The sequence below is a fragment of the Triticum urartu genome, chromosome 4A (assembly GCF_056163025.1).
Source record: "Triticum urartu cultivar PI428250 chromosome 4A, HENAU_Tu73, whole genome shotgun sequence".
NCBI classification, from domain to species: Eukaryota; Viridiplantae; Streptophyta; class Magnoliopsida; order Poales; family Poaceae; genus Triticum; species Triticum urartu.
In genome coordinates this window covers 17,287,917-17,304,266 of record NC_141876.1, presented here as the reverse complement: position 1 = coordinate 17,304,266, position 16,350 = coordinate 17,287,917, and the positions used below count along the sequence as shown (strand labels likewise).

The 16,350-nt window shown below is 46.4% G+C and overlaps 2 protein-coding genes across 3 annotated transcripts; both read left to right on the top strand.

Moving 5' to 3' along the window:
* Window positions 1-2,188: 2,188 nt before the first annotated feature.
* LOC125550283 (uncharacterized) lies at window positions 2,189-6,542 on the top strand. Of its 2 annotated transcripts, none has more exons than XM_048713246.2 (9): window positions 2,189-2,364; window positions 2,789-2,958; window positions 3,358-3,553; window positions 3,912-4,082; window positions 4,169-4,285; window positions 4,749-4,946; window positions 5,679-5,738; window positions 5,817-5,915; window positions 6,152-6,542. In XM_048713246.2, exons 2-9 carry the CDS (start codon window positions 2,816-2,818, stop codon window positions 6,311-6,313), a joined length of 1,146 nt encoding a protein of 381 aa, XP_048569203.1. In that variant the 5' UTR covers window positions 2,189-2,364; window positions 2,789-2,815; the 3' UTR covers window positions 6,314-6,542. The 2 variants fall into 2 exon arrangements, with proteins under 2 accessions (XP_048569203.1, XP_048569204.1); XM_048713247.2 differs by having other exon boundaries at window positions 2,234-2,364; window positions 2,794-2,958.
* Window positions 6,543-6,692: 150 nt separating this feature from the next.
* On the top strand, window positions 6,693-13,357 carry LOC125550284 (F-box/FBD/LRR-repeat protein At1g13570-like). The gene is made up of 4 exons (XM_048713248.2): window positions 6,693-7,482; window positions 7,582-8,824; window positions 12,638-12,787; window positions 12,892-13,357. The coding sequence occupies exons 2-4, from the start codon at window positions 7,784-7,786 to the stop codon at window positions 13,210-13,212; spliced, it is 1,512 nt and encodes a 503-aa protein (XP_048569205.2). The 5' UTR covers window positions 6,693-7,482; window positions 7,582-7,783; the 3' UTR covers window positions 13,213-13,357.
* Window positions 13,358-16,350: the final 2,993 nt, after the last annotated feature.

Genomic DNA, 16,350 nt, shown 5'->3' with positions numbered 1-16,350 from the left:
TTCATAGTCTAACAGTCCGGCCAATGGAGATAGTCCGGCTGTCCGGAGACCCCCTAATCCAGGACTCCCTCACTTCCGCTTTCGGTCTACTAGGGTACGTGGACAACACTCTCCCCTCTCATTGCTATGCATCACCATGATCTTGCGTGTGCGTAGGAAAATTTTGAAATTACTATGTTCCCCAACAGAAGAGCTTTGCCACTACTTCCTGTGTGCTTCCCTCGAGCGGCTGACCATGGTCGAGGTGTCTTAGGGTTGTGCTGTATTACTTTCTCCCGATGCCTCCCATGCTCATGGACATAGAAACCGGGAAAGTGAAAATGTGAAGAAACAATGGACACTCCAACGCTAGTATATTTTTCACTCACCCTTGCCTTTGGCCGTTTCTACCCCCTTTTCTTTTATTTCACACTTTCAAGTATATATAATGGGGATGGAAAGAATTAAGAAGGGGGAGAGATAGGTGGTAGATTGAGAAGAGTAGGCGGTACAATGTTGCGCATTGATCGGAGTCAGTGAAGATGTCATGATTCGGGAAGGACAGAAAACAAGAAAACATTTAATGTATAAAGGGTGCCATTTTATAGTCATGGCCTCCTCGCGAATGAGCCTACTTATGGTGCGCTCACCAACTCAACTGCGATTTCGTAAAGGGGTCTCCTAAAATGGGCAACGTGTCAAGCTCTACAGAGGAGATGAAAGAGTACAACATCAACTCGAGAACATCAATGGAAAGAAAACACCGCCCTCACTATGCCTAACTCACTCAAAGATGCTATTCCATCCTCCTATTTTACTAATCTTCGAAAACGAAAAAAATCCCTAAAACAAAAAGAGTTGGGTATGTAGGGTTCCTTTGTCGAACCGAAGTCTAAGCGCATCATATCATATACAGTGTCTATCGTCTGAACATTTGCATGTGTCATCAACTCATCACTATTTTGAACATGCTGATACACTTTTATACCGGGATGCATCCCATCCTTATCCTAGAATGCCACTGCGCATCTTCGCATAGCTTTGGTTCTCACAAGAGTATTAGGGTTGGTGAAGTTAGACTTCTCCGTGAGGCCAATCCAGACTTAGGCCTTGTTTGGTTGTGAGGATGGAAATTTCCAGGAAAAAGATGACCAGGGTGGATTAATCATGGCAAATCTAAAATCCCGTGGAAATTCTCATGACCCTTTGGGGGAGAGATGGGAATGGTACTCCTACTTGCAAGTCAGAGGAATGCATCCTCGTGAGTAGAGTTCTGGGACTCCCTGGCAAATCATCTCCCGAACTAACATGCATCCCCCGTCTTCATGGCCATCACCAGCAGTAGTCATCATCGCCGGCAGCCTCCCTTGTGGCGCCACCTAGTGGGCAAGACGCAGAACTCGATGGTACATCTGCTATCGCCGCCGGTGAGGACGAGGGCGAAGGCGTGAGTACAAGCTGCAGGTGGAGACTGAGGAGGAAAGGACAGGCAACATATAGTCTTGGAACATCACGGGGTGACAGTGTAGGGAGGCGGCGACCTGGCGTCTGGAGGTCAGAGACGAGCGAGCAAGACGGGGGATTCTTGGCCGAAAAATACTCGTGGCTTCGGGCGTCCAAATGTCGAGACACCTGGCCCGGGTCAAATCTTCACCGCGGGCTTTCCACCCGGGGAATGGGCCGGGATCCCTGGGGGATTCCCGGTCAAATCTTAATAGCCAAATCTATCCGAGAAACATTGTCACGAAAACGCCAATTGTAAGTTAAAAGAAGATGCGCATACTATGAAATCTTGTTAATTTTAAACCTAACCATTTTAACTTTTTGATGAATCCCCTTGAAAAACATCGCCATCGCTATGCCTAACCTTTTTGTGCGCGTCATCCTTTCCCATGAGCAGGCTCGTGCGTGCATGTGCGGTCTGCACGCCCTGAAGATCGAAAGAAATCGTTTTTTTTTAACCTTTTGTGAGCGCGCAGGCGACGGGTGGTTCGTGCGACCCAGCCAAACCGTGCGCGTCGGATGTGATCAGATCTTGACCCGAACAACGCGCTAATCTAATCTGCTGCCTCTTCTTCTTCTTCCTCCTCGGCGCCGTCCCCTCCACAGCTGCCCCCGTCCCCGTCCCCGCGCCGTGCCGTCCACCCCCTCCTCCGGACCAGCAGCCGCCCTCCCCCCTCAGCCAGGGGGTTCCCGGCTTCGCCCTCGCCCTCCCCCCGATTCCCCGCCTGCCGGCCCCGGCGCCCGGGCAAGAACGGCCGGCAGCGCCGCCAGCGCAGGGTTCATTGCCTTCGCCCGATTCCAGATTCGCGTGATCTGCGCGAATCCGCCCCCCCCGCCGGTCGCCAACGAGGGCTCTCGCCCACGATCCTCCCACCACCGAAGGTAAGGAATTCCCCTGGCCTGCCTGGACATATTCGTCTGCAGCATTCTGTATCTGTGAGCAATAAGGTGGCGGATGGATGTGGTGTCTGCTAATGCAATCCTTTGTTCGTTTGTTTGTTTGATCGATCTCGGTTGACCCCATTTTCCATTCATAGGATGTGCATTGTATTTAATACTACCCGTTGATGTCAGCAAGTTTGTTCTCGAGCTTCTGAGGGTTCTCAACTGACCCCATCCATGCCCAATGCCTACCGGGTGGAGAGATATTGCTTGTGCTTAAACTATTGTTTGCTAGTATAGCTTGATTTTTGTTCAGACTGCGTTAGTAGGATGGCTCAATAACCTTCATACATCTACTGTTTGGCTGAGCATTTGATATTCTCGATGTGAAAATTAATGACCTGGTATATTTCTTGCAATGTAGTGAAGGTATCCTCGAGTAATCAATAAGATGGATAAGAAGAAAGATGCCGATGACGTAGAACCTGGACCAGCTCCTTCTCGGCCTGTGGACAGATTTGGCTTTATAAAAACAGAACAAAGCAACTCCCCTGAGGGGGTTCTGAAAAGCAGACCCACACATGAGCGTGGAAGGTATGATCAGGGGTCTCCTGTTTGTTGTACTTACAGTCCCCATACGTTCATCTATTTGGCAAGCTGGAAGCAGTGAATCTCCTCGATTAATTACCCTTTTCATGCTTATGCATGGGCCTTTTAAGCTAATCTTGTGGAAATGGTTGTCATATATTTGACTTGCTTGGACGATAAAGTATACTTGGTATTTACTACTCCCTCCGTTCCACAACACTTGTCATGGTTTTAGTCAATTTGAACTAAAACCACGACAAGTATTTTGGAACGGAGGGAGTATCTTGTTTATGACTATGTTACTCTGGCACCATGTTGTCACACGTGCCATGCTAATTTACTTATCTAACTCTTCTTTTCTCTAAGCAATTTGTTTCGCGGGCTAAAAAATTTTGTTTATTGTAGGGAGGAAAGGAGGATAAGAAAGTGGAGGAAGATGATAGGTACTGGCGGTAGTGACTGGAAGCATTATGTTAGAAGAAATCCTCATGTGGTTAAGAGAAGAATAAGGAAAGGAATTCCTGATTGTCTCAGAGGACTTGTTTGGCAGTTGATTTCAGGCAGCAGGGACCTCTTGCTAATGAATCCTGGAGTTTATGAGGTACTTGCAACCATCCTTCTGTTTGAATCATTATTGCATTTCTGTGGCCTTGTTGGGGTTCTCTTATAGTGATGACTGATAACAAAAATATTTATTCTTCTTAATCTAGTAGTGATCTGAAGAGGAACATCATAGAATTCCTTCGCCGTACCTTATATATTGTGCTGCTTTCATCATAATTTATTTGTGTTGTTGGAAAACAGGATAGTTAAGCTTTGTAGATCATTTTATTAGGAAATTACTCGCCATAGATCATACTCATTCTCATAATTTGCTGCACCTCCTGCACGTCCCTATATTGCTCTTATTCCAGACTTGACTGATTTTTTTAAATACAACCTATGTTTTCTTTGGACAGACTTTGGTCATATACGAGACATCAACATCAGAATTGGAAATTATTCGTGATATATCGCGTACATTTCCTTCTCATATTTTCTTCCAACAGAGACATGGCCCAGGTCAAAGATCTCTGTACAACGTTTTAAAAGCGTACTCTGTTTATGACAGGGATGTTGGATATGTGCAGGTTTGTGTTCAGCCTGCCAGTGTATTATGTAGGGCTGTACATTCCCTGGATTAACATGCTGTTACTTTTGCGTGGTCTCGATGCAGGGAATGGGATTTATAGCTGGGTTACTGCTTCTTTATATGAGCGAGGAGGATGCATTTTGGTTAATAGTAGCTTTGCTGAAAGGAGCTGTCCATACTCCAATGGAAGGCTTGTATCAGGTGATTGAACTTTGGCGATTTTTGTTTTCCAGTGAGCAGATAACTCAAATCACTTTATGAAACCTGAACTTCAGAGTGATGAATGACAACTTTTTCTTTCAGCTTTTTGGTTCAATAATTCCAGAGTGTTTGGGTCATGCTTATCATCAGCTTCTACTATAATTTATTTTTCTCAGTTTGGTATTATAACTATTAAACCAGATTTTTCCACTTGTTCAGCAGCAGTTATCTTTAGTTTGGGCACTTAGCTTTGGAACACATGCAACACTAAAGTGACATTTTCTAGAAAAAATCTGCATATTCTGAATTACTCCCTCCGTCCGAAAATACTCGTCGGAGAAATGGATGTATCTAGACACATTTTAGTTCTAAATACATTCATTTTTACCCATTTCTTCGACAAGTATTTCCGGACGGAGGGAGTACTATTTAACAAATCTTACTCTTTACATTCCTCCAACAGGCTGGTTTGCCGCTTGTGCAACAATATCTGTTTCAATTTGAGAAATTAGTTCAAGAGCACATGCCAAAGTTGGGACAGCATTTTATTGAAGAAATGATAAATCCAAGCATGTATGCAAGCCAATGGTTTATCACAGTTTTCTCGTATTCCTTCCCATTCCATATGACTCTTAGAGTTTGGGATGTCTTCCTTTATGAGGTAAGGATCTTGCCCATCCTGTGTTTTATGTTTCGTGTTTACCTGAGCTTGAGTTTTGAGTTGTGTTTTACCGAGTTTTCAAACATGTTTGCTTCATATTTGGTATGATTACAAGTTCTACATCAGCATTACTCTTTTTAGGACTTTTTTCAGAAGAACTTTATTAAGGGCAGTATATGTAGTGGTATACTCTATACAATCGCTCCTTATATCTGGACCTCTATAACCATTATTACTTCTAGTTTCGCCAAATATAACATGCAGCAATTGTGGAGTATGATGTACATGTACAGATAAATAGTATCAATATTGGAGTTCTTTTGGGCTTTGGTTCCTTTCAGTGACTGTATGCACCTTAAATGTTAATTTTCGGATGGAGTGCAGTGTGAATTTAGGAACCAGGCAGAATCAATTTTTGAACAGCCATAGAGAAGCATTCTATTTCTAGGGAATATGTATGTAATATTGCAGAGTATTTATATGTTGCAAATAGTTGAATGTAGCTAACACATGGTTGTGAGGTCCTACTCAAATAGTTTCCTAGTAAGACGTGAGATTTTGTTGCCATTTCTATTATACTCCTTTTGTGTCCAATTTTTTTTTTTTGCATGAATGCGCATGGTTTTTTCATATGACTATTCTTATACCTATTTTGTGCATCCACGTATTAAACCAACTGACTGTATTTGATTTACTTGTTTTTGCTGATCATTGACTCAATCCTACTTACAGGGTATTAAGGTTGTTTTCCAAGTTGGATTGGGTCTACTGAGATTCTGCCATGATGACCTGGTAAGTTTCTTGGTGTCTTGTGCTGCTTTTACTTGAAAGACATATTTTAAAGAATTGCTGAAGTTTCCTTTCTGTCAGGTCAAATTGCCTTTTGAGGAACTTTTGCATTCCTTGAGATATTTTCCGGATGAGGCAACTGATCCTGATACATTATTTCCACTTGCCTTCTCATTTAAGGTAATCAACTGTTTTATGAAGCAAATGAGATGGCAATATTAGTATGTCCATGGTTTTGTGAGTTCTTGCTTGTGGGATATTATTTATCCTATTTCTATTGTTTGGTGGTTTGTGGTTGCTGTATCGCTTATGGTAGGAGGAGTAATACGTTTGTGCATTTGCTGATGATCGGAGACTTGAAATTTGCAGTCCAAGATTGATACTGATAATCGAGGTACACTTGATCTTACTTGCAGGTGAACAGTAGTCTCGAGGAGCTTGAGAAAGAGTACCGAAAAAGATTGGATGGACCCAATGCAAGCTCAAGTAGCAGTAAGCGGCTTCTGCCCCTCAAATCGAAAACGATGAGCAGGGCTGTTAGCCAGGTCTTGTCTATCTCAAATGTTGGTAAAAAGTAACACGGTTCTCGTTTTGCAAAAACAAATCGCCTTGTTGTTTATGCGTTGTATAGAGCGATCATCACTCGTCGCTTTGTTTTACCTTTTCTAAGTTATTAGCCATGCTTTCATAACCGCAAAGGCTCATGCTGTTGTATTTTGCCCTTATTGCCGGACAACTGTGAATATTTGTTATAAGATGGGACAATATTTCAACAATGAAATGGTGAGAATGTTGTGACCCCCATAATGTTGCCTTGATTATGCGTCGCTTGTACCTGCCAATGCGGTTATTTATTTATTTATTTATTGAATTCTGTGTGTAATTGCAAAAATATGACTATATGTTGAGAGTTATATCAAAGCGCATACATATGTGGGAACCGCTCTCTCCATGGAAACCATCTGTAGAAGGTATAATATATTCTACTCCCTCCGTTCCCGTGTTATTGTGAAATTATTGACAAGCAACCAGCTCAATCACCACATGAAACATTGACGGTTAGATCTCCCCCGGCGGCGCCTAGGGATCCCTTCCTGGATCCAAACTCCATTGCACACGAGCAGGATTTCCCCTGTGGATCATCAATCAGGGTCAAGGTTTGTGGATTATACTCCACCACTGCCTCATCTCACCATCTGCTTGCTTCCAGCTGGTGGGCTCTTTCAGCCGATCAACGTTTCATTTGGATGATTTGAATGTTATCATGCACACAATTTGATACATGTTCTCATGCTTCTTACATATTACAATTTCGAACTACTCCCTCCGTTCCTAAATACTTGTCTTTCTAGGTATTTCAACAAGTGACTACATACAAAGCAAAATGAGTGAATCTACACTCTAAAATATGTCTACATACATCCGTATGTAGTAGTCATTTGAAATGTCTACAAAGACAAATATTTAGGAACGGAGGGAGTATAAAATTACTTAGTAACATTTACTACATGCATACTCCTGTGTATCCATTTTGAAGATCAAAATATGCAATGCTTTCGACATCAGCTATTTCATTCAACTTCCCCTCGCCACCCCCTTGCTCTCGCGGCCTACGGCAAACCATAGGTGTGCCACTGCCACCGTTGTTGAGGAAGACTATGGAAGAGGTATGGGCGAGAAGACAAGGGAGCAACATGGTCCCACCACAACTGGCAAGGGACGTAGCATTGCGAAGTCGGTAAAAAAGGTAATAAACCGGGACAATTATTCATCTTATTTATGTTGCATAGTTTTGTCTCTAAACTTGCATTGATCTCTTTCCCGGAAATTGTGTGTGCTATTGCAGAAAAAGAATCATTTTTCTCCTTGAGAGGTATTATTATGATCGTTGGCGGATGGATGGATTTATCCCACAAATGCAGGCTTTGTAAGTCTTTTCTTTACCTTTCTGAATACTATCATTATGTATCTGGTGTTGTTGACAATGTGAAACAACCAAGCTTAATAATAAGCAACATATCCTTTCGATATCGATAAAATTAACTTTCATGTCTCAAGGTCTCAATATATTTGTAGAAATACCATCATTAATTGTAAAAAATGGATGTGTGCGGCAACACGCATTAAAAGCGCACGCGGCTGGAGCATCCCTCACTCCCACCACACCAGCCCACAAATCCCCAAAGGAGAGGATGGGGGGCGTGGGTTCCTCCACGAGTCAACGGCGTGGGGAGGAGGCGCCCGGCCCGGACTACCTGATGTCCCTTCCGCCTGAGATGCTCGACGACATCCTCCGTCGGCTCCCCTTCGAGAAGTTGGTCGGCACCTGCTGTCTTTCCCCTGCTTGGCACCGTCGATGGGAATCTGTCCCCGGCCTCGACATCTGGTTCAGTCGAGGATCCTCCACCGCACGCGATCCACGCTTCCTGCGGTGGCTGTGCGCCGCGCCCGTCCACAGATTCACCGCCCGCAGCCTGTGGCGGTGCGCCGCACCCATCCGCAGCTTCACCGCCCATGTCCAAAGGCGCCACTCCCACCGCCACGCCCGCTGGCTCCTCGCCCTGGCGCACAAGCGCGTCGAGAAGCTCAAGCTCAAGTTCGATGAGCCCTGGCCCGCCCACTCGGCCCGCCCGCCTGTGGTCGGCCCGGCCCTTTACTCCTGCAGCGCACTCACCCACCTCCAGCTCTGTGGCTATTGCCACTTGTTGCGCGCTCCTCAGGGCTTCGCAGGCTTCCCCAACCTCTCCACCCTTTGCCTCGAGTACGTGGTCCTCCCTTTCCATGGCGCCGCGGCGCAACTCCAACTCATAATCTCCTCGGCACCGCACCTCACAAGGCTCTTGTTGAATGATGTCATGATCGGCGACGAGGAGGCTGATATCGAAACATGTGCCATCCAGGCGCCCAACCTCCGTTTCCTCAGGTTGACCATGTCCCTTGACAACGGATGCCGAATTGTGGGGGAGCTCCCATTGCTGAAGGTGGCACAAATTTCCATTGATCCCCTATTCGGGACACCAAACTTCATCAACACTTTCCGACGGATTTCTAGTGTTAAGAAGCTTTATTTGGACACCGACTCAGATCAGGTACCAAACTACATTGCGTCAAATGTCCATGGAACAAATAGTTGAATTCTATTTTTTTTAATTTGAGGCGACATGCATTGATGGCAATCTCTAAACCATGTCCATTATTTATTTTTCTTTTTGAGGAAATGTCCATTGTTATTTAATTGGTCAAAGCACTGATATTGCTGAGAGCAACTCTAGCAGTGTCACCATCCCATGCCATGCCATAACAATTTTTGAAGCGCTCTCCGTATTTGGCCTCCCAGACTGCATATTTGTTGCCTCGAAGGTCACTTTGGAGCCCACTCCATCTAGGAAACCCGTGGCACGAAGGAAGTTTTAGCTCGCGCGCAACTCATCTTCCACCTCCCTTCCGCTTCCCCTCCACCCCCCCCCCCCCTTGTCCCAGAGCCCTAACCGCCGCCCCCGCACTGACCCCTCTTCGCCGGCATAGCCCAAATCTAGGATTGATAGATCATCCAGATACGACAGGGGGTTGGTGAGAGGCTCGGAGAACAGAGGGAGAGATTTCAGCTGGCCCTCACTTGGATCTTCAGAGCCAGGCGACTCATTGTCCATCCACGTAGGCGAAGGCGTGACATTTGAGCTCCTCGGTGTTGGGTGCTGCAGAGGTCCTCTGCGCGGCGAGCTCCTCGAATAAATAGTAAGCCAACAATAGGTGGGTCTCATGTGTAAAACAAATACTGCTATGAAAGTTGTGTTTGGCGAATCTGGCTTTGCACATAGCCCTAGGAGCCTTGAAAATGCTCCCTCCGTCTATAATTACTTGTAACATAAATGGATAAAAATAAATATATCTAGAACTAAACGTCTAGATATATCTATTTTTCCGACAAGTATTTCCGAACAAAGAGAGTGTGATGGAATGCATTCCATGACATTATGTAGGCTGCCCTTTTGATGACTGTGCTAGAGTCGCTCTGTTCCCGGGTTCAAAATTTGGTGTTTTGTGTCCCCTCCTTTAGACCATCAGAATGGTCTACAGACTCTATACTTCCATGAGTGGGGTCGAGCCTGCTCATGATCACCATGTTGCCAAAACCTAAGAGAAGATCATCTTAACCATTAGTATTGACCCGATTGTGGGAAACGTCATCCCTTCCTGCTAGAAGGATTCAAAGCTGATTTTTTTTTTCTATTAAGAGGAGTTAAAAGCAGAAAACCACACATTTTGGGCTTCGTTTATGAAAAATTACCTGGTCTCTAATTTTTTACAAAAGCCACCGCATTTCTGATAAGTGGGACCCGGTCTCAGAAAAACACCGATTGGACGATTTAGCCTGTTTGATCACTTTCTGGTAAGTGGGACCCGGTTGTAAGGAGCTGACTCAGCAAACAATTAACACATACACCCCTATATCTGAAAAAGAAAAGTAATCAACCCCTCCCCCTGTGGAGCCGACCGTCTGGATGCCCTGGCGGGGAGCGTGAGCCCCGGCAGGGCGGACACAGAGATGAGGAGGAGGTGGAGCAGGGAGGAGATGGGCAGGAGCGTGCAGTCGAGCACGGCGTGCGCGCCCCCGAGCGCGTCGCGGTGGCGGATAGCGACCACGATCAGGTCGGCGTGTCCGCGACACAGCATCACGACCTCCTGCTTGGCGTGCCCGCGATAGCAGCAGCGACGAGGACCTGCGGCGGCAAGCAGCAGCAACCACACCGGCGGGGAGTTGCGGTGCCGAGCAGCAGCACACGGGGCGGAGCACTCGCTGGGCGGCAGAGCTCCGGCAGCATAGCGGCAGGGCCGGGTGAACGCGCATGATTGGAAGCCACTTCGTGTCGAGCCGTGAGCTTGTGGCTAGGGGTGAGCCACCGGCCAGGGAAGAGGGAGGCTGCCCCGCCCCGCGAGCAAGGCCAGGGAGGAGGGAGGCCGGACCGCGGTGGCCAGTCGCCACCTCGGAGGAGGCAGGCGACGGGGATGGGAGGGGAGCTGATTGCTTTTTCATTTTTTGAATAAGGGTGTCTTTTTGAAATCCAGGGAGGTGTATGCCAATTTTTTACCAAATCATCTCCTTACAATCCGGCCCCACTTGTCAGAAAGTGATCAATCAGCCTAAATCACCTGATCAATGCAATTTGTAAAAAGTTTACTAGATACGTGGTGACTTTTGCAAATAATTAGGGACCATGTATTTTTCCGCAAACGAAGCCCGGAATGTGGTGGGTTTTTGCAATTAACTCATATTAAGAGCATTTTTTTAAAAAGGAGGAGGACCCCCGGCCTCTGCATCTGGGCGATGCATGCGGCCACTTTATTAATTATTCACACAAGACCTTACAAAGTCAATAACAACAGTAAGACTAAAGCCACCGTCTAAGCAACATATGTCGCTACTCCTATCCAGTTGATGAAGGGGCGCTGATAGTCTGGGCCTAATGCCAAACAGACCTCGCAGCCAAACCTAAACATCTAAGACCTGAGGTCCCAACCAGGACGCCTGCCGGGTATGGGGCTCCCACCAGTCCGGCGCACTCCTCAACCAGGACGCCTACCGGGTATGAGGCCGCCGCAGCCACCTGCCACCAATCAATCTTTAGTGATGTACTGTTGCATCTACCTTCCTTGGTCTAGCTGTCGTCGACGCCACCACGACGCGCGGCAACGCCACCATCCTGTGCTCGTCCATCATCACACGCCCACCAGCGAGACCCCGCCGCTCCATGCCGTTGAGACCCGCCGTTGTCGTGTCAGATGCCACGCCGCTCCTCCTCTTGTCCCCTCCAGCCAGCCCTTGCTCCAAAACGATGCCCCCAGGAGGGAAAACGACATCGAAAACGCCGTCATCGTCCAATCCGGTAGACCCAGATCTGGGTTTCCCCGGAACTTCCCGATCAGGTTGACGTGACCTACAACGACAATGCCTCGAGAAGGGAACGACAACCGAGACACCGCCATCGTCTGTCATGACCGCAGTCATGCGTGATTTTCACCGGAAGCCACGGCGTCCCGATCTCGCGGATGGCTGGAAGCGAGCGGAGCCTCGCCACGAAGATGAATGTCGTCGTCGGTAATCCGGCGGAGATCCGTCATCTCCTCACCGGTCCCTCCACGCGCCGTCGGTCGGCGGAAGGCCATCCCGCGGCGGATCAGATCGGGGCGTTGGATCCGCGGTCGCCGCCGTCACCATCTCCGCACAGATCAGCCACCCCGCCGGATGGGGCGCTGCCACCGCCACCGTCCATCGCAGGGCCGCCGCTCCGCCGGCTTATGGCGCTTCGGCCACCGCCGCACGGCCTGGGTTCGCCGCTCCAGCCGCCGCCTTCGGATCCCACGAGAGGAGCCGCCCCTGCCGCCTCAGATGAGATCTCGCCGCATCCACCCGCCCAGGTGCCTTCGGCAGCGGCGGCAGAAGGAGGGCGAGGGAGAGGCCTGCTGCGCTAGGGTTTGGGGACCCCTGGCGTCACCCAGGGGGAGGCAACGCGAGGGGGGGGGGGTTAAAGAAAAAAGGTCCTAAGCATCGTTACTACATGAAGTATTCAACAGTCATCTTGTATAAATAGTAATGGTAGCTCAGAGGTAACTATTTAATTTTTTAAGCCATAATGGTAGTCTTTTGGTGCGTGGATACTGGATAGGCAATCATCTGTTCACCTTTCTCATTTTTTGTATGGCACTGTGCAGTTTTCACAATGTGAATTCATTCATGAAATCCACTCTAATGCAGCGAACAGACATTGCTAACAGTTTCCCTCTTCGATTCCAAAAAAACATTGCTAACAAAGTCACTCTTAGCTGATTAGAGTTATATATCATCCCGATGTAAACTTGCACTAGGACCATATGCTAGTCTAACCATGTTCTATGTTTTCCAGACTATGGAAAATCCGCTGGAAAGGATTTTATGGACGTTCCAGAACTTGAGGGCTGTACAACAGACTGCAAATTTCGGCAAATTCCCAAGCATTATGTCGATATTTTCTTCACTGAGATTTGGTCCTCACATTGAAAAACTCAAAATTCAGGTAATATAAGATGCATCCTTGAACTTGTATGTCTCGGTTAACAGACAACCATTAATGGATTGAGTTGTTTAACTGCCACAGCAATCTTGGACTTCCTTTTGTAGGTAGTCAGGCCAGAAGTTGAAACTGACAATGACGATGCCATCGACCAAGATATTCTTGATGCACTGATATATGATGACCTATTTGCTAATCTCAAACATGTCTCGGTGGATGGTCCGCAGTACTTGCCAAATGACATGTGGTTTATGAAGTTTCTGCTATCAAAAGCAGGGCTGCTTGAATACCTTTTTGTCAGTTTCAACCATGGAGAAGAAACCAAAGCTTACGTGGAAGCATGTAAAGAGTTGGCAACGTGTGAAAAGGCGTCTCCCGAAGCTATGCTCATACTAAGCCCTAGAGACAAGCCTACCCCAGATATTTAAACCCCTAATCATGTTAGTTGTTGCATGCTTAAACCATAGATGATACCAGATGTGGTTTTCCTTTTTGAGGTGGACTTCACCAATTGCCATGTTTGTGACTTGTTGTTTCAGATGCTCATATGAACAATGCACAAGTAATACCTCACATCGCAATGTTGTGGATCGCTATGAATTTTTTAACATTGGATCTCTTGCTAGGAAACTGCTAGACATTTATTTATTTTTAATCACAAAATTTATCTGTTGGGCCACATTGGAACCAGCTCTTAACTTGCAGAATTCCTTCCACCCACCCATGTTAGGCATGTTGCACGTTCGTGGTGTAATGTTTGCTTCTTAAATTGGATCACTTGTGGTGTGCCATGATTTATTAGCACCCTACCCTGCTTATCGTACATAAGATTTCTTCCCAAGTCTTACCACAGGTGTGACTAATAATTTTCTCCTTACAAAAGTTGTGACTTGCTAACACATTTGATACAAAAAGTGTGGCAAATTTAGGCACCAACCAAACAGACTTGTTGTCTGAAGTCTTGTGTTCTCTGTCGTCTTGATACTTGCACGTGCATTATTATGCCTCCCATCCTTATGCACAAACCAATTTTCAAATGCAAAAAACATGGAACACTAGACTTGCAACGCATTCTCTAGCCATCTACATCCTTATGTTTTTCCTCGACTTTGTGTTTGGAAGTTTGTAGAAGATTGGAACAATACTTGTTGAAGATAAATGTCTTTCCCCTTTTGCTGAAGGCCAAAAGTGTTTAGTTTGTTCTGATAGTAATCCGTACTCTTGGTATCCTAAGTCCTTGTACCATATATGGTCAGTAATAAGATAAAGTTTGTGGTCACTGGCCACAAGACCAATTTTTATCAGAATCTCAATCTAGTCCATACAACCCTATCATTAACTGGATCATGTTCAACATTGTATGGAGCCTCTCAAAATTATCCTAGAAGGAGTCTTTACTTGGTAGAATCTTAACCTGTAGAAATTCTAACAAAATTGTGATCGTGTTCAACATTTTTTTTTAGAATCACCGGGGGAGGAGTCCCTCCACCTGAATATATTGCTCAAAGTGGCCATAATGTTAGGAGAGTGATCCAGTTTATAAGGAAAACCGGATCAAAAACCTTAACAAATTGACCCCATTTTTGAGGAAAACCGAGCCAAAAACCAGACAAGTAACAAGTGTTACAAGAAAAGGAGAGGAACAGGACGCCCAACATAAGGCAAGACCTAGCTAGCATACTAACAGGACCAGGTAGATGAGGGGTGCGTCGAGGGATCACAATACCAAGACTCTACAAACAGCCTAGCGCACCGCACCGGCGTGCGTATCAAACCCCACGGCACAACAAAGGAGCATCCACAATCAATGAGTGCCAAAGCTTAACACGAACCTTGACTGAGTGCTCCGCCATGAAAGTTCAAGATGATTAGCAAGTCGGGGAGGCGTCATTGCATCGTCATTGAGCAAAGGTGAACCAAGATGAGACCAAGAGCCCGAAGCTCGCCTCAACAGAACAAGGTCATGAGCATGCATAGTAGCAGGCCGGAGACCACACGTAGGACAGCCGAAGAGAAACACCTGAAGAAGAACACACCATCCTCGGTCCTGAGCAGGCCACACCACCACCACCAAACGCACCATCCACAACCACACACAACAACAGAAGCCGCTGTTTGGGTCTCCAAGACGACGCCTCCAAGGAGGTAGTGTTGTCGAGCACACAACACTGTCATCCGATCCGGCAAGCCCGATCTTGGGTTTTTACCCGGAGACCACAAACAAAGAACTGTAGGTGTTGTAGCTCCACGACATACCTCCTACGAGGAAAACGACGTCCGTAGATGCCGCTGCCACCTGCATCAACATAGCTGATGCAGGGTTCTCGCCCGGAGTTTGAGCACATCCCTACAGCAAGACGACAGCCGACCACCACCGCCGTCGAACCCTCCATCGATGAAGAAGCACGACGAACCGCCTCAGCCAGCCGCACCTCACAGAGACCACTAACGACCAAACTCAACACTAGACGCCAGATCCACCAATGGCCGGCCGGACGCAGAGCCACCGGATGCAACACGAGCCACCGTGCCCCACCAAGCTGAAGGAAATATGCCCTAGAGGCAATAATAAAGTTGTTATTTATATTTCCTTATATCATGATAAATGTTTATTATTCATGCTAGAATTGTATTAACCAGAAACTTAGTACATGTGTGAATACATAGACAAACAGAGTGTCCCTAGTATGCCTCTACTTACTAGCTCGTTAATCAAAGATGGTTAAGTTTCCTAGCCATGGACTTGTGTTGTCATTTGATGAATGGCATCACATCATTAGAGAATGATGTGATGCACTAGACCCATCCGTTAGCTTAGCACTATGATTGTATAGTTTATTGCTATTGCTTTCTTCATGACTTATACATGTTCCTATGACTATGAGATTATGCAACTCCGAATACCGAGGGAACACTTAGTGTGCTATCAAACGTCACAACATAACTGGGTGATTATAAAGATGCTCTACAGGTGTCTCCTATGGTGTTTGTTGAGTTGGCATGGATCGAGATTAGGATTTGTCACTCCGATTGTCGGAGAGGTATCTCTGGGCCCTCTCGGTAATGCACATCACTATAAGCCTTGCAAGCAATGTGATTAATGAGTTAGTTGCGGGAAGATGCATTACGGAACGAGTAAAGAGACTTGCCGGTGATGAGATTGAACTAGGTATGATGATACCGACGATCGAATCTCAGGCAAGTAACATACCAATGACAAAGGGAACAACGTATGTTGTTGTGCGGTTTGACAGATAAAGATCTTCGTAGAATATGTAGGAACCAATATGAGCATCCAGGTTCCGCTGTTGGTTATTGACCGGAGATGTGTCTCGGTCATGTATACATAGTTCTCAAACCCGTAGGGTCCGCACGCTTAACGTTCGATGACGATATGTATTATGCGTTATGTGATTTGATGTACCGAAGGTTGTTCGGAGTCTCGGATATGATCACAGACATGACGAGGAGTCTCGAAATAGTCGAGACATAAAGATTCATATATTGAAAGGCTACATTCGGACACCGAAATGGTTCGGGTCGTTTCGGATAAGTTTTAGAGTACC